Below are 25940 nucleotides of genomic sequence, written 5' to 3' on the forward strand. Positions count from 1 at the left end.
TGTTCATAGAGATTCAAATAATACTTATTCATATAACCTACTCTTAAAGAGAAAGTTCCATAATTAGATTGCCATTTAACATAATTACGAAAAGGCTGGTAAATCTCTGAGAAACCCAGGGAACACATGCATTTTTGCTGTACGTTGATTTTTGTTTTTACTCAGTTGATAGGAGACCCAGCAAAAGGGCTACCTTAACACTTTTGAAGAAATTCTTATTTGAGAGGCATAACTTGTGAAAGTGTGGGAGGTGTCAAATAGAATATGGAAAAATATAATAATTAAAGTAATTAACATTTTGATGTTAATCTCAGTAAAAATAGTAATGTTTTTGGTTGGGGCCCACTGTTTGAAAGAAGAAAATGCAGTTTGGAATTATTTACATAGCCCAATTATAAGGGAGTGTGTGTATGAAGAAGCAGGGATCAATGATCAGCATACAGACTGAAAACTGAAACAGACTGAAGTTTTAAGTGAACCTTTTGAAAATCTGACGCTTTACATCTATTGTTGAGTATCTAAAGCCCTGGGTATGCTACATCTACAAAAGTGTTGTTGTAACCACTTTTTGTGACACACTCATTTAACTGTTTACAGCAAACACAGTGGAGCCAAGTTCACACAACTTTTTTCCATGACACAACAGAGTGTCTTGTGTGTCCACACCTTACTCTGTATCAGTGTATTCTGGGAAAATCTGGGTAACTATCCTATATTACCTAAGCAGGGGCTAGAGTGCATGGAGGTATGCACACAGAATGGCACCAGCAGCATGTGGAGCAATGCAATATGAGATGTCCTACTACCCAAGAGAGCTGTGAAAAAGGAGGACTAGCCAAATTGGTTTTCCAGCTCAATCAGATGGTGACATCTACACTGCAAAAGTAGTGTGCTGAATAGTTACAGGAAGACAGGCATGTTCTAGTCTAGGTGACTGGCAGGGGCAAAACACTGTTTAGGTCCCATGGTTGCTAATAGAGATTTAACCATGTGGTGTATAAGGACACAAACCATATTCAGAGCAATCATGTCACTAACTGGTTACAAACTCTGTTAAAATTTGTAGTATATGTAGTATATTCCTTATTTTAGTTGCTTAATTATGCACCCTCCATATCCAATCTGTTTGTTATGAAAATCCTTTGTATTTGTGGGTTCCCTGCTAATGTGGCTCCAACCCTGTACACTTATGTATGTGCTTAACTTTATGCACTGTGAGCGGAACCATTGACTTCAGAATCAGAAGTCCTGTATGTTCTTTAAGCTACGTAGAAGGTTGGCAAACATTTTTTTCCTCCCTCCAGAGGGCAGTGTTCCAAGGATTATCACAAGAGGCTTTATCTGCCTGTATTCACTCACTGCTGGGAGCTGCGGATTCAATTTCCAAAAATAAGGTCAGACAAAGTTATCTTTCTAGAATGTAGTAGTGTTCATTAGGAAAGATTCTTTCATATATAATGAAGGCCCTTAAAAGAGTTGTCCAGAATTCTGTTGAAATCTCATCAAAATACATTGTCTGTCTCTGTCCCCAGAGATCCATAAGAATTGCTTGCATTTCATTGTGATATAAGATGTGGTAAAGCAGAGAAAATGATGCATACACAAACCATGCTGAAAAACTAAACTTAAAAATCGTAGAGATAAAGGTTATAGACTAGTGTAACTCCTATGACTCAGCGAAATAATAGACTAAAGTAGGATTCCTCTAATTATCTCTGCACCTAATATTTCTGTGTTTCTTATATCTTGTTTACTGGACTTGAATGTGTTATACTGAGTATTAAGTTCCCAAGTGGGCTAGTTGATAAGACTGTTCCTTGCAAATATTAGTCTGTATGATCACAGGAGGTGCTCTTATCTATCATTCCTTTTTAATGGGACGCTATCAATTTAGTTGGTGTTCTATATAATAAAAATATTTGTGAACATTTTTTCTTAAATTTCACTGAAAATATTATTTTAATGTAAATGTTTCTCTGCAGTTTATTGAACACAAATATTGGAGCATTGTTGCTAATTCATAAAACCCAGAAAGATAAATTGCTACAAACAAAAATAAAATTCTGTGGGCTATAATAATTTAGTGGATTGTATAAATGGCAGAAGTATTTAGAATTTATTTAAAAAAAAAAAAAATCCCTTTGTTTCAGTTACCCAAGCTGGTTGTAATTGCACAGATCAGGAATTGGTTTGAAATACACCTACCTTTTTTCGAGTGTCATTTTAAAAGCATCATTCATGAAAATTATTGATAGATTTAGGGGAATCCAAATGATATGGGAAAAGTTTCCTTAACATTTCTATAAATTATTATTTTTCCATATGCAGCTTGTTCAGAGTTCTGCAGTTATTTGGTATTCTGACAATATTGGATCAGCCTTGATAGAAAGTGTTGTAGAGACTGAGGCCTTGATCCTGCAGTGAGCTCTGTGCAGGCACGCTGTTTCCTGCTACCGGGGTTTAAGGCACATCACTCCTGGGGCATGCTAATTTAACACTCACTAGAGCACTGTCAGATTAAGTCATGCATTAATTAAAAAAAAAAGAAAGCAAATTCCTATACTGTATTGTTATTAATGTCTTGGTTTATTAAAAATGTTCATCTGATTTACTTTTCACCAGTTTTCATCATTGTTTGTTTCTTCTTTTAAAATATTTTCTTTTTTTAATGCCGAAGTACAGCCTGCAGTGTAAACAAATGTTGCTGCTTTGTTAACTTAATCTTGGTGAAAAATCTCTCCTGCCTAGCAATAGCAACAGCAGAGGTGTAATCTGGGTCCCATTTCCTTTACCTTAATTTGGCATGATCTTCAAGATTTAAAAACATATGCAACATTAAAAGTGCACAGCTGAAATAACAAAGAATGCAAGAGTTAAGGTTCCTATGGTATGGTGAACTCTGGCATTGTACTCTCTGTATCTTTGTTTTACTGCTTAGAAATTAACTAAGCTTTACATGTAATGATAAAAACTAGGGCTGTCAATCGCAGTTAACTCATGCGATTAACTCAAAAAAATTAATCGTGCTTAAAAAAATTAATCGTGATTAATCACACTGTTAAACAATAGAATACCAATTGAAATTTATTAAATATTTTTTGATGCTTTTCTGCAGTTTCAAATATATTGATTTCTATTACAACACAGAATACAAAGTGTACAGTGCTCACTTTATATTGTTTTTGATTACAAATATTTGCAGTGTAAAAGTGATAAAAGAAATAGTATTTTTCAATTCACCTCATACAAGTACTATAGTGCAATCACTTTATCATGAAAGTGTAACTTAGAAATGTAGAGTTTTTTTGGTATGTAACTGAACTCAAAAACACAACAATGTAAAACTGTAGAGCCTACAAGTCTACTCAGGCCTATTTCTTGTTCAGCCAATTGCTAAGACAAACAAGTTTGTTTACATTTACGGAAGATAATGCTGCCTGCTTTATCCTTTAATATATCACCTGAAAGTGAGAACAGGTGTTCGTATGGCACTTCTGTAGCCGGTGTTGCAAAGTATTTACGTGTCAGTTATGTTAAACATTCGTATGCCCCTTCATGCTTCGGCCCCCATTCCAGAGGACATGCTTCCATGCTGATGATGCTCATTAAAAAAATAATGCATTAATTAAATTTGTGACTGAACTCCTTGGGGGAGAATTGTATGTCTCCTGCTCTGTTTTACTCGCATTCTGCCATATATTTCATGTAATCATCATCGGATGATGACACAGCACATGTTCATTCTTTCTAAGAACACTTTCATTTCAGATTTGACAAAACGCAAAGAAGGTACCAATGTGATGTTTCTAAAAATAGCTACAGCACTCGAGCTTTAAGAATCTGAAGTGCCATTGAAAATCTGAGAGGGACGAGGTGTGGAGCATGCTTTCAGAAGTCTTAAAATAGCCACACTTCAATGTGGAAACTACAGAACCCGAACCACCAAAAAATAAAATCAACCTTCTGCTGGTGGCATCTGACTCAGATGATGAAAATGAACGTGTGTTGGTCCACTCTGCTTTGGATCATTATCAAGCAGAAGCCGTCATCAGCGTGAACTCATGTCCTCTGGAGTCGTGGTTGAAGCATGAAGGGGCACATGAATCTTTAGTGCATCTGCCACATAAATGTCTTACGATTCTGCCTACAACAGTGCCAGGAGAACGCCTGTTCTCACTTTCAGGTGACATTGTAAACAAGAAGCGGGCAGCATTATCTCCTGCAAATTGTAACCAAATTTATTTGTCTTCCCGATTGGCTGAACAAGAAGGAAGACTGAGTGGACTTGTAGGCTCTAAAGTTTTACATTGTTGTATTTTTGAATGCAGTTATTTTTTGTACATAATTCTACATTTGTAAGTTCAACTTTCATGATAGAGATTGCACTACAGTACTTGTATTAAGTGAATTGAAAAATACTACTTCTTTTGTTTTTTACTGTGCAAGTATTTGTAATAAAAAATAAATATATAGAGTGAGCACTGTACACTTTGTATTGTATTGTAATTGAAATCAATATATTTGAATATGTAGAAAACATCCAAAAATATTTAAATAAATGGTATTCTATTATTGTTTAACAGCGTGATTAATCACGGTTAATTTTTTTAATCACTTTGACAGCCCTAATAAAAACAGAATAGCAATAGCTCTGTCAGACTGTAGTATTTGTGTTTAACTCTTTGCATTTCCTTATTTTTTTAAACGATGTTAGGCCTGGTCTACAATTAAAAAGTAGATCGAGCCAGCTATGTTGTTCAGGGTTATGAAAAGTTTTGCGCCTTGAGTGCTGTAGTTAAGTTGACCGAACCCCAGTGTAGATGCAGCTAGGTCGATGGAAGAATTTTCCCTTCAACCTAGCTACCACCTATTGGAGAGGTGGATTAACTATATCAACGGAAAAAGCCCTTCTGCTTGTGTGGGAAGTGTTTACCCTATGGCGCTACAGCTGCACGGCTGTAGACATACTCAATGTCTTGGGAATATAATAAAATGTGAAACAAAAGATCCTCTATGTAAGAGCATGGGCTGCCTTTGTCAGATTGTGGGAGTTATGCTTGCTTTGCACACTAGTGCGGAAAGCATGTAATCAGGGTTTTTTAAGGAGCATACAAATGGTCTGTTTCTGTTGAATGAGTTATCAGAAATAATATAGAAATGTAGCATGTCAGACACTGGTCATAATTATTGGTGCTATGAATCTAGAGTGGCTTGTAAACAAAACTAGGGCTTTAGCATTAGTTAACGCAAGTAACTGAAATAGTTGGGAGAACTTATGATTATGCTCTTATATTAATATTTTTCTTTAAGTTTTTGACATTCTTTTTCTCATTGTAATTTAGACCCAGGTTGATGGACAGCTTTTCTTAATAAAACACCTTTTGATTCTTCGTGAACAAATTGCTCCTTTCCACACTGAATTCACCATTAAGGAAATTTCCCTGGACCTTAAGAAAACTAGAGGTACTTCACAGTGCTGGCAGACAGAGCTGGGTGGGCTTGCCCTCCCCTGATATGCTAGCAAAGGTTGTGGGTTTATTTTATGTTCACCTGCAATGATCTGCATGCTTGCTACATTGTCTTGCTTTGTTCTAATCCTTTCTAATACAGGTTTTACCTACTAAGAGCAGCAGCTGAGAATGCTTCTAACAAACTCTACTTTACTTCTGATTTATATTAAGTGCTGTATCTGTGTTTTAGCCACTGACCTGTCCAATTCATACATGCTGTTTAAAACAACAACAACAACAAACTATTGCTAAATAAACTTCACATTTGTATGTGCTGAAATATCTTTCATCCTTAGTTGTACTCCACAGAGCAGTTTCTTGTTTCTGCTACTTAACAGATTGATTTTAACAACATGAAACTTACTTGTCTAGGCCAAAATTAAAATTGCCCCAGTCTTTTCTGTAGAAGTTTGACTAGAGAAGTATTCCTTATACTGTAAAGTTAGTCAATACTTTTCTATTTATCATGGTGAGAGTTGTTTCATGAAGCATACATACATCTAGTAAGGAGGAAAAATAAAGAGCAGAGGCCATCCAGAAGAGGCAGTAATTATTAATGTTTTCCTGAGAGTGCATTATGAAGCACAGAGGAAAAAAATCTTAAGGAAAAAAGGGAAGGGTGAGAGAGACTCAGTGCTGTTGATAAGCCTGAGAAAAAGGAGCTGGAACATCTCTTTCCATTACAGAAGAGTAAGTTGAAGAAATAACCTTTCTTCTCTGTCATCTAATACACTGTTACCTTTGCTTTAAAGTTACTGAATCTTGTTACTAACAATTACATCTATTGCATTTGAACATCAATGAGACCTCCTTCCTATTAAGTAGTTTCTAGTTGGCTGGAGGTTAAAGGGTAAATATGTCCTTATGGTGTCTTGTCCTGGCTGACATAAAAGTTTGTTCTGTATCTTTTTTTTTTTAAATGAATAAATTTTTGTACCAGCCAGTGCCTTACAAAGGTGGTAAGTAACAGGAAAAGAGGTTCGGTTGGACCAAGCTTTCTGCATATTGACTTGACTTAAATCAAATGTGGATTTAAAGTTTGAGACATCATCAACTTAAAAATCATGCTCCAGTCTGAAAAAGAGGTACTTATAAGTATTACTTATAACACTAAGATTATTATAACTGAAAGAGATGGGGGGGGAATATATTTTTTGTTTATTTTGTGCATTTAACAGCACTTCCAAGATAGCTAGTCTTGCAATAGTCAGTTTCTCCTGTTTGTGTGGACCTTTTTTACAGCAACACAGGAGAGAAACACTTTTTAAAAATAAAAGGAAGATATGGGTATACAAAACAAGAAATTGGCAAATGGACCCTGGGACACAGGCAGTACCTGAAACTACTTCCAATTATTTTTTTTAAATTTGACTATATTTCAGGGTGATGGTATCCCTTTAATCTCTCACACCCCTTTGGAAATGGGTTCATTTTCTTTGGCACTTATATGTTGGTACACTTACTGCAGGTATCAGTATTACTACTTTTCTTCTCACTACTTCCACAAACCTCATAAATACAAATCCATGTCAGTACTGAAATTTTGTCACCTTCCCCTTATTAAAAAACAGACACCATGCATCTAACACATCAGTCACTGGTTTGGGATGCTGTGTGGGTCTAATGCTATAAACCTTTACTCAGGTGACTAACTCCCTAGTTCTGTGAATAATCCCACTGACATCGGTAGGACTACTCACACATAAATCGGGGTTTGCAGGATGGTCCCTAAACTATCACCATTCTCTGCATGGCTGAGTACATTTTGGTGTATAGTATTTGTCTATTTGAAGTGTGCCTTCATAAGAACAGAGTTTGTCTTGTACAGCACCGTTTACATTGCTGGCACTATTACATTGCTGGCACAATATTAGGTTATCTGGCTATACCAGAAAGAGGACAGGAGACTCTGGATGTGGTTTAATTAGCTCGCAATTTTATTCCGAAATGTCTGAGAGATAAGTGTACAGTGCAGGTACTTCCATAATCATTTACATATACCCAGGGGGCTGCTGGCAGCCCACCCCCTTTCCTATCTTAGTCCTCAGCCAACCTGCTGCTGAGACCTTCCCACCTTGAATGAGTAAAGAGGCTATAAAGGAGGGGGGTTGACTCCCTGCCATACCAGTCATTGGAGCCCCAAACCCCCAATTTCTACTCCTTTAAAGAATACCTCCTTTAAATAATTTCCCAATCCATTGTATCTGATCACCGTATCCCTTCCCTACAAAAGAGCTGCAGTGGACATCTGCACCAAGCTTAAATCATGAGTTGTGACATCGTAGGCTAACCCCCCCCCCTTTCATTTGTTCATCCTACTAAGCCCCCAGCTTGTTGGGGGAAGGTAAAAATAACCACCTCTCTTTGGCCAATCTGGAGGTGAGGGAAAAATTCCTTCCCTCCCCGCCCCCCAAGAAAGGCTTGACTAGCGTAATGCCCACCACAGATCATGATGAAATCTGGTATTTCAACTATTGCCATGGATGGGAGGGTGGGTGCTGCTCAGCCTGGTCCAAGTGAAAAAGAGGGTTTGTACTGCACAAATATGGGTGTAAATAGTCCCCTTCTCTTCCGATCACCTGGGGAGGGGAGGGAAATGGGTCTGAATCCCCATGCTGACCTGGAGCAGCCGCTACTTAGCATGTATCTCGTTGGCTGTCTAATCCTTAAAGGGGCAACACACCTTCTCTGCCAAACCAAACAAAGGGCACCACTGCTTAATGTGCGGTGAGGTCATTGTAAGCTCCCCAGTGTGTGGACTCTCTTATTTTGAAGTTGTATTGGGGCTAGTATGAGGGACGCTCGTCTGATTGGGTCCTTGGGTGTTACTTTAATAACAAATAGTAGTAATCATGCCATGCCATTGCAATGAAGAAATGAAGTATTTCTGTTTAAATTACTCTGGCTGAATCCTGCACATTTACAGTCTGGTTGACTTTCTGCTTCACAGATGCAGCATTTAAAATCCTGAACCCAAGGACTGTTCCAAGATTTTTTAGGCTAAACAGCAACAACGCACTGATACAGTTCTTATTGGAGGTAATATGGAGTCTTTTTGTTAACTCTGTGTAGGAAAAAAATCTCATTTCGTTTAATAGTGTGGTGATTTCTGGGCAAATAAAAAGAAGATAATTGTCTTATGTTCAAGGGTACTCCAGAGATCAGAGAACATTATATCGACTCTAAGAAAGATGTAGACCACCACCTGAAATCAGCTTGTGAGCAGTTTATTCAGCAGCAAACCAAACAGTTTATAGAGCAGCCGGAGGAGTTCATGTCAAAGGTACAAAGAGGCTATGTATTCGCTGTGTTGACTGAAATATTTTTTCCTGAAATGGCAGGATTAATTTGTAGTTAAATTTGTTTAATGTTCATTTTATAATAGACAGCGCTGGTAGAGCAGCCTATACTTAAGGCTGCCTGACACTTCCCATGATAAGACTCCGTTTTCAGTTGCTTATAACCTCAGCAGAAATTGTTCCGCTATTGCTAAGAATGAGATTAGGGAAAAACATATTTTGCCCACGTTAAAAATAATTCTCATGCTGTTTCTTTGAGAAGCTGCATTGCTTCAGTGCTTTAGAGGCCCTGTCTACACTACGAGAGTAGTTCGATTTTACTTAAATCGAATTTTTGGAATCGATATTGCAAAGTCGAACGTGTGTGTCCACACTAAGGACAGTAATTCGACTTTGTGAGTCCACACTAACAGGGAAAGCGTCGACATTGGAAGCTGTGCACTGTGGGCAGCTATCCCACAGTTCCCGGAGTCCCCGCTGCCCATTGGAATTCTGGGTGGAGCCGCAAATGCCTTCTGGGTAAAAAAAATGTGTCCAGGGTGCTTTTGGGTAACTGTCGTCATCCGTCCATCACTCCCGCCCTCCCTCCCTGAAAGCGCCGGCGGGAAATCAGTTCGCGCACTTTTCTAGTCAGTGACAGCGCGGACGCCACAGCACTGCGAGCATGGAGCACACTGCGACCATCGCTGCAGTTGTGGCCGCTCTCAACGCCTCGCAGCTTATCATACACCTTTCCCTGAGGCAGATGCAGATAAGTCAGGCGAGGAGGCTACGTCACCGCGGTGATGGCCTGAAGTCTGAGAGTAGCACAGACCTCTCAGAAAGCAGGGGACCCAGCGCCGAGGACATCACGGTCGCAATGGGTCATGTTGATGCCGTGGAACGGCGATTCTGGGCACGGGAAACAAGCACTGAGTGGTGGGACCGCATAGTGCTGCAGGTCTGGGATGAATCCCAGTGGCTGCGAAACTTTCGCATGCGGAAGGGAACTTTCCTGGAACTTTGTGAGTTGCTGTCCCCTGCCCTGAAGCGCAATGACACCCGGATGCGAGTAGCCCTGACTGTCCAGAAGCGAGTGGCCATAGCCCTCTGGAAGCTTGCAACGCCAGACAGCTACCGGTCAGTCGCGAACCAGTTTGGGGTGGGCAAATCTACTGTGGGGGTTGTTGTGATGCAAGTAGCCAAGGCAATCGTTGATGTACTGCTGCCAAAGGTAGTGACCCTGGGAAACGTGGAGGCGATCATAGATGGCTTCGCAGCGATGGGATTCCCAAACTGCGGTGGGGCCATAGATGGAACTCATATCCCTATCCTGGCACCGGACCACCAGGCCAGCCAGTACATTAACAGAAAGGGCTACTTTTCCATGGTGCTGCAAGCACTGGTGGACCACAGGGGACGTTTTACAAACATCTACGTCGGATGGCCGGGCAAGGTTCATGACGCTCGTGTTTTCAGGAACTCTGGTCTGTTTAGACGGCTGCAGCAAGGTATTTACTTCCCGGACCACAAAATAACTGTTGGGGATGTGGAGATGCCTATAGTCCTCCTCGGGGACCCAGCCTACCCGCTAATGCCCTGGCTCATGAAGCCCTATACTGGCGCCCTGGACAGTGAAAAAGAACTCTTCAACTACCGGCTGAGCAAGTGCAGAATGGTGGTGGAGTGTGCTTTTGGCCGTCTCAAGGGGAGATGGAGAAGCTTGCTGACTCGCTGTGATCTCAGCGAAACCAATATCCCCATTGTTATAGCAGCTTGCTGTGTGCTCCACAATCTCTGTGAGAGCAAGGGGGAGACCTTTATGGCGGGGTGGGAGGTTGAGGAAAATAGCCTGGCTTCTGATTACGCACAGCCAGACAGCCGGGCGATTAGAAGAGACCAGCGGGACGCGCTGTGCATCCGGGAGGCTTTGAAAGCTAAGTTCCTGAGTGAGCAGGGTAACCTGTGACTGTAAAGTTTGTGTACAGAGAAGCCGAACCTGCCCCCGTTTCTTTACCCAGTTAATGTTGACTATCCTCTCCAGTTACATACCCCCTTCTCCCCCCCTTCCAACACACGTTTCGAAATAAAATCAGTTCTACTTTGTTAATGAACACCGTTTTCTTTACTACTGTTTTTGCGGGAATTTTTTAAAACCGGGACGCGGATTGTGGTGCGGAGCGGGTGTAGTGTAGTGACGCAAAGAAAGCTTCTAAACTCAAGGATTGACAGGCTCCGCTGTGGTGGGCTGGTTCTTTCAACGGAGCCTGTCACCCCTCCTGATCGGGACTGTGTGTATGGGGGGGCTATGTGACTTTGTGGCAGGGGGAGGACGGTTACAGATCTCCTGCTGTGTGGCTCTGTGATCCTGCATAAGGACCGCCGCTTAAGATCTGTAACTGCCCTCCCCCGCCACAAAGTCACAGAGCAACCCACCCCCCACTACAGAACATGAAAACCACCTCCCAGACTGACCAGGGCAACTAGTCACTGCACTGTGTATGTGCCCTGCTGCTGTACCTGCCCCCGCCTATGTACCCTGCCAAAGGTGACTGTCCTATCCAATTACCATCCCCCTTTCCCCCCCTCCTCCAAAAGAACATGATGGAAACATTAGTTAACAGAAACATATTTTTTATTATCAACTACACATGGAACTGGGAGGTGAAACTTGGACGGGGGCTTGTGTCAGGCGGGAAGGAAAGAACTTGTCAAATTTTGGGGAATGAGAGCCTTCTGCTACTAGAGCTCTCTGCAGGGGTGGAGTGAGAGTTGGCGTGGACTCTGCCGCCTCTCCTTCTGTGCACTTTGGGTGAGGGGGGTATGGGACTTGGTGGCGGGGGAGGGCGGTTAGAGATGGACTGCAGTGGGGCTCTGTCCTCCTGCAGAACATCCACAAGGCGCCGGAGCGTGTCCGTTTGCTCCCTCAGTAGTCCAAGCAGGGTTTGAGTCGCCTGCTGGTCTTCCTGCCGCCACCTCTCCTCCCGATCCATGTTTGCTTGCTGCATTTGGGACAAGTTCTCCCGCCACTGGGTCTGCTGTGCTGCCTGGGCTCGGGAGCAGGCCATAAGCTCTGAGAACATGTCCTCCCGTGTCCTCTTCTTCCTATGCCTAATCCTCGCTAGCCTCTGGGAGTGTGATGCCAGGCTAGGTTGTGAGACAGTCGCAGATGGGGCTGTGGGAATGGGAAAAAGGGAGTGAATTCCTCAGAAAGATAAATGTAGTTGTGAACAAAGAACATAGTCTTTCTCTGTGAACAAGACCATGCACAGCACCTATCACATGCGCACTCAGCACAAGGTCGAATTCTCGGCCTTCGCATTCAGTGCCTGGGGTCTTGCACAGCACATTTGAGAACCGTGTCAGGACAACGGAATTTCTGTTGCAGGCAGACATGGTAAGCCGTAGACTCGTGGCAGCTTAAAACTTTAATATTAGCAATGGCCTCATTTCACATTGAAATCAATGTCGGTCCCTGCTGCCAGCAATCCGGCAAGCAGGAACTCTGCTCCTGTCCCACACCCTCGCGGCTGTCCCCGGGAACGATCCCTTTCGGCTGCCCCTCTCCCGCCTCCACCGCGTGGCTGCAAACCAGCGGTTACAGTTCTGTAAAGGAACAGTAAAGCAGTCCCAACACTAACATTCCCCTACCTCATTCAAAGCAGGTCACCATGAGCGACATCACCCTCATGAGGATCTCTGACAGCGAGAAAGAGAGAATGCTCCGGGAAAGCCTCCAAAGACCAGGGCCGTATGCCGCCCTGCTGTGCAGAGCAATGATTCCCGAGTACTTGCTTGTCTCGTGGCGCGGCAACGTGTCGTACTACGGAGGACCCAATAAGGCCGCTCTCCCCAGGAACCTAATGCAACGGATTTCCAATTACCTCCAGGAGAGCTTCCTTGAGATGTCACAGGAGGATTTCTGCTCCATCCCCGGACATATAGACCGCATTTTACTCTAGCTGCTGTAGCAGTGACTAAACAGTAGAGCGGCTTGGGCAGGACAATCATGCAAAACTGGACATTGCTAGATTTTTTTTTCAATAGTTGCACTGCCCATGACTGAACCGTTAAGCGCCTAGGGCAAACTAATCATGAGAAACCCATTTTTTTAATTGTTAATATTCCTGTTCTGTTAAAAATAAATGTTTAGATGTTTACAACACTTACTGGCTGATCCTTCCCCAGATTCTGTGTCCGGGGTAACGGCTGGGGACGGTTGGTAGGGGATCTCTGTAAGGGTGATGAAGAGATCCTGGCTGTCGGGGAAACCAGCGTTGTGAGTGCTGTCGACTGCCTCGTCCACCTCTTCTCCTTCCTCATCTTCCCCGTCCGCTAACATGTCCGAGGATCCGGCCGTGGACAATATCCCATCCTCAGAGTCCACGGTCACTGGTGGGGTAGTGGTGGCGGCCGCACCTAGGATGGAATGCAGTGCCTCGTAGAAACGGGATGTCTGGGGATGGGATCCGGAGCGTCCGTTTGCCTCTTTGGTCTTCTGGTAGCCTTGTCTCAGCTCCTTGATTTTCACGCGGCACTGCGTTGCATCCCGGCTGTATCCTCTCTCTGACATGTCTTTAGAGATCTTCTCGTAGATCTTTGCATTCCGTTTCTTGGAGCGCAGCTCGGAAAGCACGGACTCATCACCCCACACAGCGATGAGATCCAAGACTTCCTGATCAGTCCATGCTGGGGCCCTCTTTCTATTCTGAGATTGCACGGCCATCACTGCTGGAGAGCTCTGCATCATTGCCAGTGCTGCTGAGCTCGCCACAATGTCCAGACAGGAAATGAGATTCAAACTGGCCAGACAGGAAAAGGAATTCAAATTCAAATTTTCCCGGGGCTTTTCCTGTGTGGCTGTTCAGAGCATCCGAGCTCGTACTGCTGTCCAGAGCGTCAACAGAGTGGTGCACTGTGGGATAGCTCCCGGAGCTATTAGCGTCGATTTCCATCCACACCTAGCCTAATTCGACATGGCCATGTCGAATTTAGCGCTACTCCCCTCGTCGGGGAGGAGTACAGAAGTCGAATTAAAGAGACCTCTATATCGAACTAAATACCTTCGCGGTGTGGACGGGTGCAGGGTTAATTCGATGTAACGGCGCTAACTTCGACATAAACGCCTAGTGTAGACCAGGCCAGAGCAGGGACATAATTCAGTGCTTTGGAGCAGGGACTTGAAATTTAGCCGGGGGGGGAAGGGGGTGCCCATGGTGCTGGGGATTTTTGTTTTGCTGTTTCATGAAAAGCCAGCCAAATTTTACTGAGTGTATAAGCTCTTGAAAAATCACAGATGTCATGTGCTTAGAGGCTTAGAGTGTGGCAGTTAATTAAATTAGTTACATTCTCGAAAGACTCTGTCAGTATTCGGAATGCCCAAGCCCGTGAACGTGTGGGGTGAGCCAAGTCTTTTCCTTGCAAGTGCTGCTCCTGGCACAGGAGGAGAGGAAGAGACAGGATTCGGATGAACGGGGTGGTAGGGTGGGGAGACTGGGGCAGAAGGGTCTTTAACCACTAACGTGGAATGGAACCCAAGATTCTTGAGTTTGGCCATTCTTCTGCTGTCAGTAACTGTACACAAGCAAATAGGTCTCATCCCCCTCTAGCGTTTGTCCACTTGGAGGACGACAATCTACTATTGCTGCCAGTTATTCTTAGTTCAAGTGGCAGTGGATATGAAGGTTCCGACCCTGCTGATGAACCATGTGGGTGTTAATATGATGCCACAAGATGGGATTTGTTTTCAGTTTGCTTTTTTAAAAACCCAGGAAATTGCAGACATCATAATGTTCATTTAGCAGTTTATGTATAAAGTCAAGCATTGAAAAGTTAAGGAAATGCCAGAATTAAGGTTGCATGTTCAAATGCATTATGATAGTTTGTAATTTCCTAATTTCTACATGATTGACTTTGCAACAGTTTTATTTTCTTAATATAGTTTTTGCACAATTTTTATGAATATGGTATTGAAAACTTTAGAAACAGAATTACTGTGTCACATTTTAAGTTATGAACACGAACTAAAACCAACCAAGCAAACATACCTGGGAATAAACCATAATAGTCTTGCTTAAAATGGCAATACGAGCTTTATTTGCAGTGTGAGAGATTGTAACACAGTGCATTTAGGGCAGTATTTTTCATGGAAGAATAGTGTTCTTATCCTGGCAGATAGAAGTAGTCTATATTAAATAAGTTTTTTTTTTCCTGATGTATACTAGGGTTACCATACGTCCTCTTTTTCCCGGACATGTCCGGCTTTTCAGCAATCAAACCCCCGTCCGGGGGGAATTGCTGAAAAGCCACACATGTCCGGGAAAATGGCCGGCACTTCCTCTCCCCCTGTGGCTCTGCTCCACTCCTCCTCTCTCAGATTTACAGAGCCAAGCTGCCCGAGCAAGCGCTACTGGCTTCAGGCAGCACCCCCCCCCCGCCTCCGGACCCCGAGCCCCCAGCCAGGCACTTCTCCTACCCGGCTCCAGCTGAGCTGCTCCCACGGTGCAAGGTCCCGAGGCAGGGGGGGTGCTGCCTGAAGCCGGTAACGCTGGCTCCTGCAGCTCTGCTCTGTAAGTCTGAGGGGGCGGAGCCGAGCAGCTCAGTTGGAGCCGGGGGAAGGGACGTGTCCAGCCAGCTCTGGGTCCTGAGGTAGGGGAGGGCTGCCAGAAGCCAGCAGCTCGGCTCTTACAGTCTGAGCTGGGAGGAGCAGCTCAGGTGGAGCCCAGGTAGGAGAAGTGCCTGAAGCCGGTAGCACTAGGGCAGCTTGGCTCTTAAACAGAGCCGAAGAGTCAGGGAGCAGCAAAGCTGGGAGTACCATGCGCCGCTGATTGCACAGGTGGGGGGCAGCGCTGGGGGAGCTGCTCCGGGGAGTCGCCAAAAAGCACTGACTGTGGTGGGGGAGGAGGGGAGGGCAGTGTGAGAAAGGCAGGAGTGTGCAGAGGGATCAGAGCTCTGGCTGCGATGGGCATCGGGCTGCCTTGCCTGCAAGTGGATCAGAGCTCCTGGGGCTGGGGTGTGCTGTATGGCACTCAGCTCCCCATTTGTGATGAGACACAGCAGTGTGGTGGATCACTGCGAAATACCTGCCCAATCAGAGCTGCGGGGGCAGGGCTTGCAGGGGCTGGCTCCGACAGCTCCCATTGGAGCTTTTCCCAGCCAATGGGAGCCTCTGAGCTTGGCTTGTGGCGGGCCAAGCACGTGGAGACCCTGGCTGCCCCTGATCCTAGGAGCAAACACAATGCCAAAACGAAAATACAAAGTTCACTACATATAAAGAATTACGTTTTAGAATTAAAGAATTAAATAGCTCAAAATGTCCGGGATTTTACCGGGCAGGGAGGAGAACTGGGTGCTCCAAGGCATCTGGGGAGCTGGGAAACAGAACAGTGTGAGCTGCGTGTCCTGACCGCTCCCAAAAACTGAGGGCCGGGGCAGATCCTCCACTGAGCAGCTTCATTAAAGTCATGGGAGTCTATACTAGTGGAGTGCCTGACTTTAGAATTGGTGCAGCTGTTTCGTGTGGCTGGGAGGGAGGAGGGGGAATGTGGGGTGCTCAGGGGAGGGGGCGGAGACTTTGGGGAAGGGGTTGGAATGGGGACAGGGAAGGGGCGGAGTTGGGCGGGGCCGGGGGTGGGGAAAGGGGTGGGACCGGGGGAGGGGAAGGGGCGGAGTTGGGGCGGGGCCGGGGCCCCATGGAGTGTCCTCTTTTTTCAATGTTCAAATATGGTAACCCTAATGTATACTGTTGAGATGGAGGCAAGAGATCCATGGAGGTAACTTTTGTCACACTTTTTTAGAGTAACACTTTCTGTACGGTAGACTTTAAGCAGTAAATGTGTCTGTTTGAAGGAGGATGCAGAAAAGCTTCTTTTCTGTTCAGTGTACATCTCTGAACCAGTATTAATGCTGAGTTTGTTCTCTTGAAGTTATCTTTTTATATGCAAGGTCAGTGTGGAAAGATCATACAATAGAAATGATGTTTGTAAAGTGCTTTGAAGAGGAAAAGCACTGGACATGCTGAGCATTGTTATGAGTCCTCGTATTTGTAACTTCTTTAGTATAACTGCATATAAACAGGTTTTTCATGAGGATCGTGACACCTCAAGACTGGTGGTTGCAGTGACACCAAAGTTATCCTGTTTCCTTGCTTTTGGGGGGTTCAGAAAATTACAACTCATAGACTTATAGACTGAATTTACTTTTAAAAAAGTGCCTATCTTACCTTGGTCCATGGACTAGATGAAATATGTAGATGCCTAAAGATGGAGGTAGGTGCCTAGTGAGAGTTACAAACGTGCCTAAGTGAGTTAGGTGTGTAATTCCTAGGATTTTCAATAGACTTTATGCACCCAGCTTACTTAGGCCCCCAGTGGGATATACAAAAGTGCCTATCTATAGGCATCTAAATATATTTGTAAATCTGGCCCCATTTCTAATTTCAGTTGTGAGAAGAGTTTTTATACTGTACAGTATGACATTCTGACAAATCAGCATGTTAAGATGCCTACATGGGTTTGACTACTGCATTTGCATTTTTTTTGGCCAAGATTGGCTAGGTACGCTTTTCCTTTTAAGGGCTTACTCTGTTATCTTTTATGTAGCTACAGATTCTTGTGAAATAGTTAATGTATCTCGTTTTGCTTCCCTTTTCATTTATGGCAGGCATAAGTATTATCAAGATTAAATTAGCCTCCTATTAATTGTATAAATAAATATGCAGCAGAAATCTTACACTATTGTTTTTGGAATTGCATTTGTCATGACTTGACTTTCCTTCTATTTATATCCTCAATCAAAATATACAAGAAAGGAAAAAAACTGTCTCAGACTAGAAATTTTAAGACTTTTATTTAAATGTTACTGGCTTGTTTGATATGATTTCACTTTTTGATACCAATGGAAAAATTTTTTCGCATTCTTTCAATCTAATTGTTTTAGGTTGCCGCATTGAAAGCAATGGCCAGTCAGGGAGGTCCCAAATACAATCTTTCACAGCAGCCTTGGGCACAACCAGGTATTCCTTTGCTTTACATTTTTCATTTTATTCAGAATAGTCTTATCGAGGCTCTTGTGGGATAGTATATTGGCTGATGAAGGACAGTTTGTATTAGTTCCCACTTTTCTAGAACTTGTTTTGAAAACTATTCCACTTACCCAAACAACCTTTCTAGTTATGACTTTTGAGAACATTAAAGCAATACAAAATGCATTCTGGGCTAAACGATTTCAGGAAGTAATTTGTTTTCTGTCATCCTAGGCCATGACTTTCAAAATTAGCCTAAAATGTTAGGTTCCTTAATCCATATTTAGGAACTTTTCTGATTTTCAGAGTGCCAAGCACACAACAGCTCTCTGTCGCTTTAGTTTTTGAAAATCTTGGTCAAAGTATTTTCAACAATTGTGTTAGTTTCAGTATCTAATACCAGAGAGCTTCATCTTCCATATCCTCTAGGTGACTTTCAATGTCTGAAAAACTTGAAAACATGAGTTTAATTTGTGCAGTGCATGGGTGCATTAAACAGTGTTGAAGATGTGACTGTTGAAATGCGCTTTTCATGTGATGACCATTTAATGCAAAGTGTACTTGAAAGTTACCTTGATTAGATTAAGGTAAAGCTCCTGCTTCTGTATCAAAGGGATCACTGAATATTACTTTGAGGCTTATTGTTTATAGTTTTGTAAATACATTACGTTTTCAACTCTTGAGACTATGCAAAGTGGGAAGCCAACTACAAATTCCTTCATATTAAGAGCTCAAATGAGAACACTTCCTAGGAACCTTTGTTGGGTTTGAGCAGTTAATATTTTGTGATATTTACAAAAAGTAGATCTAGAAATCTGAATCTTTGTTTCATAGATCTGAACCTTTAGTTGCACTAAGTTTCTAAAATGCAAAGCCTGACACGTTTGTTTATAATTCAGTGCTGCCTCATTGCAAGTCAGACAATCTTGCTGCTAATTGGAACTCTTGGCTATAGTTTCTAGCTTATGTCTTTTGCTTTGTGATTCTGTACATAAATGCAAATGTGAATAGCATGTGTGCAAATGAGAACCTGTTTATCTTAAATAAAATTTCAAGAAGCACTTAGCTCATTGGGACTGTCCTACATACTATTTGCCATGCTGTCAGATTTCTCGGAGGCTGGAGAAGGGAAAGGAAAATACAAAAGCTGCAAGAGTAAAAAAATAAAGGCTGTAACCCTTTTCCCCCCAAAGTTTGTGAATATTTCCCCATGTTTTTTTCAAGCCCCTTTGAAAATGGCATTAAAAATATGTAGCAACAATATAGAAAGCATGTTTCAATCCAGCACAGCATTCCTGTGATGGCAGGCTGCATAGCCATCTCAGGCATATGGTTAGTGCTAGGTGCTCTGTCTGTCTCCATGAAGACCAGGCCTGAATGCTTTAAGGACATCTTGCAAAGTACTATTTTCTTTTCTTGGTCTGAGTATTGCCCAACAGTCACATCTCCAACTAAATAAGGAACCTCGAAGGGAGGAGTCTTGTCGAGGCTTTTTACTACTGAAGGGTGGTGACTGTGACTTTGGGGGTTCAGAGGGGTGTGGGGTGGTGATGTGCATAAAGTAGGGAAAAAATAGAGGAGATCATTTGGAACATAAACTTTCAACCAGCAGGAGCAAATATTTGTGTCTAATAATTTTAAATTTTATTTCCAGCAAAGGTCAATGATTTAGTGTCTTCCACTTATAAGACAATAAAAACAAAGCTGCCATCAATGTTACGAAGCATGTCATTATACTTGGCCAATAAGGACACTGAATTCATTTTGTTTAAGCCAATTAGGGTAAGTATTGTTAGTGTGTACATCAGCATACTTTCCATAGATTGGCCAACCTTAACGTAGTTGAATAGATTCTGAAAGTGTGCTTTGTCAGCTCATTTATTTTTTGTAGGAATGAATTAATGTAGCTGTTTCTAAGTTTCTTTATCAGATGATTATTTATTTTTCTTGTTAACTTTGACAAGATTTTCTGAATTTCTGTTGCTCTTGTCCATTACATACTCTTCTATGTTTGTTATTGTACATTAGAAATCCAGACAGTAATCATATGAAAGACACCATGCATGTAATAAGTAAGCAGTCTAGTGTATCATAAAAGGGACTGTGTAAAAATGGAACCTTATTTCACAGACCTGATGTAAGTGTTCAGAGTAAAGAAAATAAATGTACACCTCTACCCCAATATAACACGACCCAATATAACACGAATTTGGATATAACGCGGTAAAGCAGTGCTCTGGGTGGACGGGGCTGCGCACTCCGGCGGATCAAAACAAGTTCGATATAACGAACCTATAACACGATAAGATTTTTTGGCTCCCGAGGACAGCGTTATACTGGGATAGAGGTGTATATTGCTTTTACTCCTACCCAGTGAGCACAGCAAACACTATATTGAGAGAGTTGCTGGATTCTTTCTTCTTGTATATCACCAACCTTTGGTAAGTCCAGTCAGGTTATACCTGTGCAGACCGATCAAAGGCAATGAGGGTTGCCCAGGTTTAACAGAGGGCCTGTTACTGGTGAATGTGCACACACTAGAAAACCCAGCATGGTTCTTAGATGCCAGGTTAAGTGTACAGGGTTAAGTGTTAAGAACTCCCCCCGTACCCTCCCCCCCCCATCTTTGATCTGGAGCACATATGATCTGGAGTAGTCACACAATAGACGAGGAAACCTCTCTTTGCCATTTTTAGAGGAGAACCACTTTTAAGAGCACAGAGTTCTACCACACACACTTCTCCATTCACTTCAGAGGCTGTTTGATACACAGGATGTTCAGTTTGTTTCATATTTGAGACAGATCTTGTGATATTCCAACACTAAATGTTTTTCTTTCCTTTATAAAGAATAATATTCAGCAAGTGTTCCAGAAACTCCATGCTTTGTTAAAGGAAGAATTTAGCAATGAAGATCTCCAGATCATAGCTTGTCCTTCAATGGAACAGGTATAAAGTGAAGCTCTTTATTTTACAGATTACTCATTTTCACATGACTAGTTCACATTTTTAAATTGACCTGCTTTTCCATTTTGCCTAATTTTTATTCATATTCCTCTTTTCTGATTCTTTGAAAATGCAGAATTAATTTGAACTCTAAACCTTGAGCAAATGCAATTGTTTAGTTTTTACAAATATCTATTAAACTGTTTTAAAACTGAGATTAGTGATTAAGACATGCAGCGTTGGGATTTTATTGTACAAGGTCATAGCAAGGACTGTTCTGGTGAACTACACCCACTTCAGGCACCTTTCCTCTTTGGAGAAGTGATCAGATGTGCTAGGTGTGTACAAATTCTGAAGGAATTGCAAGGATCTGTTTGAACTCAAGAACAACTGGAAAAATTTGGCTAATCATGGAAACTTAAACAGAATTTCAGGTTTAAGGAGGGTTTTTATCCTCAAAGATAATCAGTGTAAGGAACTCTCTGCATCAGGAGGCCCTGCATAAGCCACTCTCTTAGCGATCCCATAGCTTTTTAAAACAAAAATGTATTGGGCATCAGTGGTATCTTGGGTATAGGGGATCAGCTGGTGATTCTTGTTCACACAGTATTAAACTGTTAATCAAAAATGTGGACAGGAGGAATTTCCCCACAGGGTATTTTGACAGGGAACATGAAGTGGGAGAAGAATATTAAATTCCTCTGAAGATGGAGCAGGAATAATCTACTGGGATAAGGTGGATTTTTTCCCCACAGTAGTGAGATTTCTGTCTTTTCAGTGATGGACAATGGTGCACCAGTCTTTTGGATCTCTTTTATTCCTCCCCTTCTGGTTTATGTAAGCTAAAGTTTTCTGGGTTATTAATAATGTAAATGATTCAGATACTCCTCTTGGGTATTTTAAATTTACTTAATTGTCTATCAAATGGCTACTGCACATAACTTTCTTTTAAAATTGCATGCAGATCATAGAATATTAGGGTTGGAAGGGACCTCAGGAGGTCATCTAGTCCAACCCCCTGCTCAAAGCAGGACCAATCCCCAGACAGATTTTTGCCCCAGATCCCTAAATGGCCCCCTCAAGGATTGAGCTCATAACCCTGGGTTTAGCAGGCCAATGCTCAAATCACTGAGCTATCCCTCCCTCAGATTTATTAGAAGCCGTGTTGACACAATAGATTGTAACAGTTGGAAGAGCTAGTTTGTCAAGTCATCGATTGCATAGTAGGAGTCTGTAAGTTAGCTAGAACTGGAGATTGCACTTTTTGACCAATATTCTTATAATTGTTCTCTTGGTTCCTCTAAATCCTTGGAGATTTGTAGAATGTTTGTTTAGATGCTCAAACAGCATAAGTCTGCTCCTGACCTTGGATGATGGTAACAACACAATAGCTAACATATACTTTCATTTTGCCTTTCAGGTGAACCTACTTTTGTCAATGTCTAAATAGCCCAACAGTCAGGCCATTTGAGGTAAATTTCAGTGGTATGCCAGGCAGCGAAGGGGACATGAAGTCATTTGCCAGAAGTAAATAAAGGATTTACACTGGGATCCGTCAAGGCATCAGCTTTAATACTCCCCGGGCTGCTTAATACTGATTTACAGAAGAATTGAGTTCTACAAGTTGTTTCAAGTACGGCAGTTTTTTCTTTCCTAAAACTTAAGGGAACAAACTCGCTGAAGATTTTTATCCAAGCTCGGTTTCTGCCTTGCCATCAGATGTAAACACGTCTCAGATTGAAATGCTAAGACTTAAATATATTTAAGACCTTATATCTTTTCCTTGTATGGAGAAGATGTGTGTGCAGTAAAAGAACTAGCAATTTCCCGGGGGACACTGAAGATAAATGACAGGAAATCATAGTTGAAAAAAGTCAGTGTGCACTGTGTTTGAATGGGATGGTGACCTGAGTGTCAAATGTTGCTGCAGCTTCGTTTTGACAGGCACACTCATTTTTCTCAACCCTCTGAAGAATCTTCTTAGTCCACAATACATTTGATGAACATAGTTCAAAGTATATTAATTTGTGAAAACTGTCTTGTTTCCCTTGAATTTCAGAATGTTCTGCAATATTTGATGCCATGTATTTTGGGTGCCTGTATTGATTAATAGCAGTGAGCACGGACACCTGTACTTTGATATACTGGAGAGTTCTAAGTGAAGAATCTTTAAATTAGAGTTCTGACCATGTTATGAAAAGAATATATGGGGTTTGCAGTGGAAAGCTGTGCAATATAATTAATGTTTGTGAGGGGGAACTATCCATGTACTAAAGGCTTTATGGCAAAGGTAAGGCTTAGCATTAAAGTTTTCAGGTACTTAAGGTTTCAGGTTAAGGGTTTTTATTTTTTCTGATTTAAGGTTGAGCAGTGCAGCCACATTGTCAGAAGTGAGTGCTAAGATGCTGTAGGCCAGGGAAAGGGGCTCAAAGAGCAGCTCCTGGTGGCAAAGCTGTGACTATGGAATTTGTGGAGTACTGGTTCGGTGGAGTAAAGATGTGTAAAGGAGAAGTGATGATGAGTGAATACAAAAGCACCTTTGTAAGTTAGGGTCATGAAAGAAGTACCTGCTGATCAGTAAACTATGCATATGTGTAACATCTGATTATGGTCAGCGTGCAATGAATGATTGATACACAACATTGCTATGTTCCCTTTCAGAAGGCTAAGTGCTTAAACACTTGTCCATAAACTGGATGAAACACTGAAAATGGTTTTAGAGTGTCTTTAATGCCCTTATTGTATAGATATGTGGAAGGCAAGATAGCAATTTAAATGGCAGATTTTTACTTATTCTCTAGCTTGCACGTTGTAGAAATTTTACATATTTTTGGTAACTTGATTTAACAGTTTTGCTGTTACAGATCAGCTGACTGGATACTAAAATGGCAAGTTTTAAAGCCACCATGAGCAGCATTATAGCAGACACTCTGGGGTATGGAAATGGTACTTACAGGATCTCATGTAACTTTTTGAAATTAACTAAGGAACTAACAAGGAAGAGAACATACCCCTTCCCTTTACCTATTCAAGAACATAGGCTGTAAAATACTGTCCAATGCCTTGTAATATATGTACATTTGGTCTTTTTATAGTGTTTTACAAAAGAGTGCATGATTGCTGTACAGAGTTATGACTGAATTAATTGTACAGAAATGGTCTGAAGGGTAAAATATTATGTTATCTTGTGTTTTGAATCTTTTCACTTCTAAAATACTCAGAGCTCTAGCACAGCTGATTTAAAAGATTACAAGAGCAATCCGTTTATTCAGCCTGTTTGGTAAATGAAGATTTGTTTAAACATGTACAGTTTCAGATATTTACATATACAATAGTGTAAATAATTTCAAAAGATTAATTTAAAGTGCTTTATATGATCTGACTAGACATTTGCTGTTTTTAATGTTTTTTTTTTTTAATAAAAATTTTGCTTCTTATTTTGGTCCCTGAGTAAAGCTTTGTGTGTATTTGAGACTTGTCTGACAAGATAACTGTAATGGCAAACCAATAAATATCCTGCAGGCATGTACGATGCTTCATTAAGAAAGACAAGATCTATTTTGTTGTTAGCAGTAAGAGCACTGACTTTATCTGGCACAGACAGATGTATCACTGAGTACGGAGTGTGCAGCTAATTGTGTTAAATTCATCTCTTTATAGTCATAATAAAAGTAAATTTGTATTTTCTTTACTCATGAAGGATCTTGTGTGACTAAATGGTCTCTTCACTGCAATTTTATTATAGGGAAGAAGCCAAGGTTGTAATATTTTAACTAATTGGCTTTTGCTAAGAGTAAACTTGGGAGCTGATGGCAGAACGCACAAGTATTATTCAGCCCTTGTTTTATATGATGGCTTTTCTTGTTGCCTAGCTACTTGCTGGCTCATCTATCTGTCCTTTGTCATTACGTATTGAATGTATTGTTCTTCTGGTGTTCAGTCCTGTAGGAATGTTCCTTCCAGACTGTTGTGGTTTTTTCCTTGTAAATACAATATAAACTTCCCATGTATCCCTTGGCTTTGACAGTGGCATTTGAATTAACTATTTTTAAAAGAATCCTGTTTTCCCTAATCTAATTTGTAGAATTCAAGTGGTTTAATTGTCATGCAGTGGTGCCTCATAGCAGTTGCTTCTTGATCACTCTCCTGGACACACAAAACATAATGAAGAGGCAGGGTCCTAACACCTGTTTGAATTATACCATACAAAATTAAATTGAGTGAATAACTAAGTGGCACCCAAAGAAGTCTTTTGGACACTATTATTTATTTGTATTGAGTCTCGGTCCAGTTTCCACCTCCGTCCCAATTGCTAATACAATAGTGAAAATCATAGGGGCACCCTTTTTGTCCAAGCCAAGAAGTTTCAAACAGGAGGAATGATGTGGGGACAACATAAAACACACTCAGTTTATGGAAGGAATATTTATTAGATAAGTAATTTTTTTTCTAAGTTTATAAAATTCTGTAACATGTCATGCCTTCCTAGGTACACTGGATGTAAACATTAAAACAGCCATAAAGAATAAGCGGAATGAATTTATAAAGAACGTCATGCCACATGAACATGATCACCTTTTAATACATTTACTGAACTAGTGAATGAAGTACATCTAAGATCTGAATTCTGGTACATCATTTGATAGCATCTTGAAATTTTAGTTGGGAAAAACTAATTGAAATTGATTTGGTTATGAGTGCTGCCATGTGGATGGAAAGCTAGCTGAAAGACTAAAGAAAGTAGTGATGACTAATAAAGGGACCTAGAGAGGTAAAAATATTGTCAGGAAATAATAAAATGAATCTGAACCTGTTAAAATGCAAGCTACTGTAGCTGGGGCAAATATGAAACCCAGGTATTCAAGGGGAGAGAAATCTGGCATGCAGTAACATAAAGAGGCCAAGTTTGATAATAGTGAATTAGGTATGAGCTGGTACTGTGAAATGGTAGGGGGGAAAAAGCTTAGGCTATATGCACAGAGACCATATGTTATGGAGAATAGTGAACGTATAGTCCCTTTTCATTCAGTACCAGTCAGACCACTCCTAGAATATACTCCATTCAGGTCTGGGCACTTCAAGAAAATTGTAGACAAACCGAAGGCCTTTCAGAGAAGAGCAAAAGAATCATGAAGACTGAAGAGAGTGACTTACAAGGACAGACTGAAATAATAGTGGTGCCCAA

The 25940-nt window shown here is 41.6% G+C and overlaps 1 protein-coding gene across 4 annotated transcripts in view; it reads left to right on the forward strand.

Annotated features, from left to right (window-relative positions):
- Positions 1–24446, forward strand: part of COG3 (component of oligomeric golgi complex 3) — a 55496-nt gene extending 31050 nt beyond the window's left edge. For 3 of the 4 annotated variants that reach the window (XM_054014389.1, XM_054014379.1, XM_054014409.1), the window contains 8 exons: positions 1305–1394; positions 5343–5463; positions 8461–8549; positions 8659–8793; positions 17726–17801; positions 19465–19592; positions 20660–20758; positions 22176–24446. In XM_054014389.1, coding sequence (XP_053870364.1) covers positions 1305–1394; positions 5343–5463; positions 8461–8549; positions 8659–8793; positions 17726–17801; positions 19465–19592; positions 20660–20758; positions 22176–22205 — 768 coding nt within the window. In that variant the 3' untranslated portion in view covers positions 22206–24446. Of the gene's footprint in view, positions 1–1304; positions 1395–5342; positions 5464–8460; positions 8550–8658; positions 8794–12450; positions 12922–17725; positions 17802–19464; positions 19593–20659; positions 20759–22175 lie in introns of those variants that run through there. The other variant, XM_054014399.1, reaches the window with a different exon arrangement.
- Positions 24447–25940: the final 1494 nt, after the last annotated feature.

This window comes from Malaclemys terrapin, chromosome 1, assembly GCF_027887155.1.
Source record: "Malaclemys terrapin pileata isolate rMalTer1 chromosome 1, rMalTer1.hap1, whole genome shotgun sequence".
NCBI classification, from domain to species: Eukaryota; Metazoa; Chordata; order Testudines; family Emydidae; genus Malaclemys; species Malaclemys terrapin.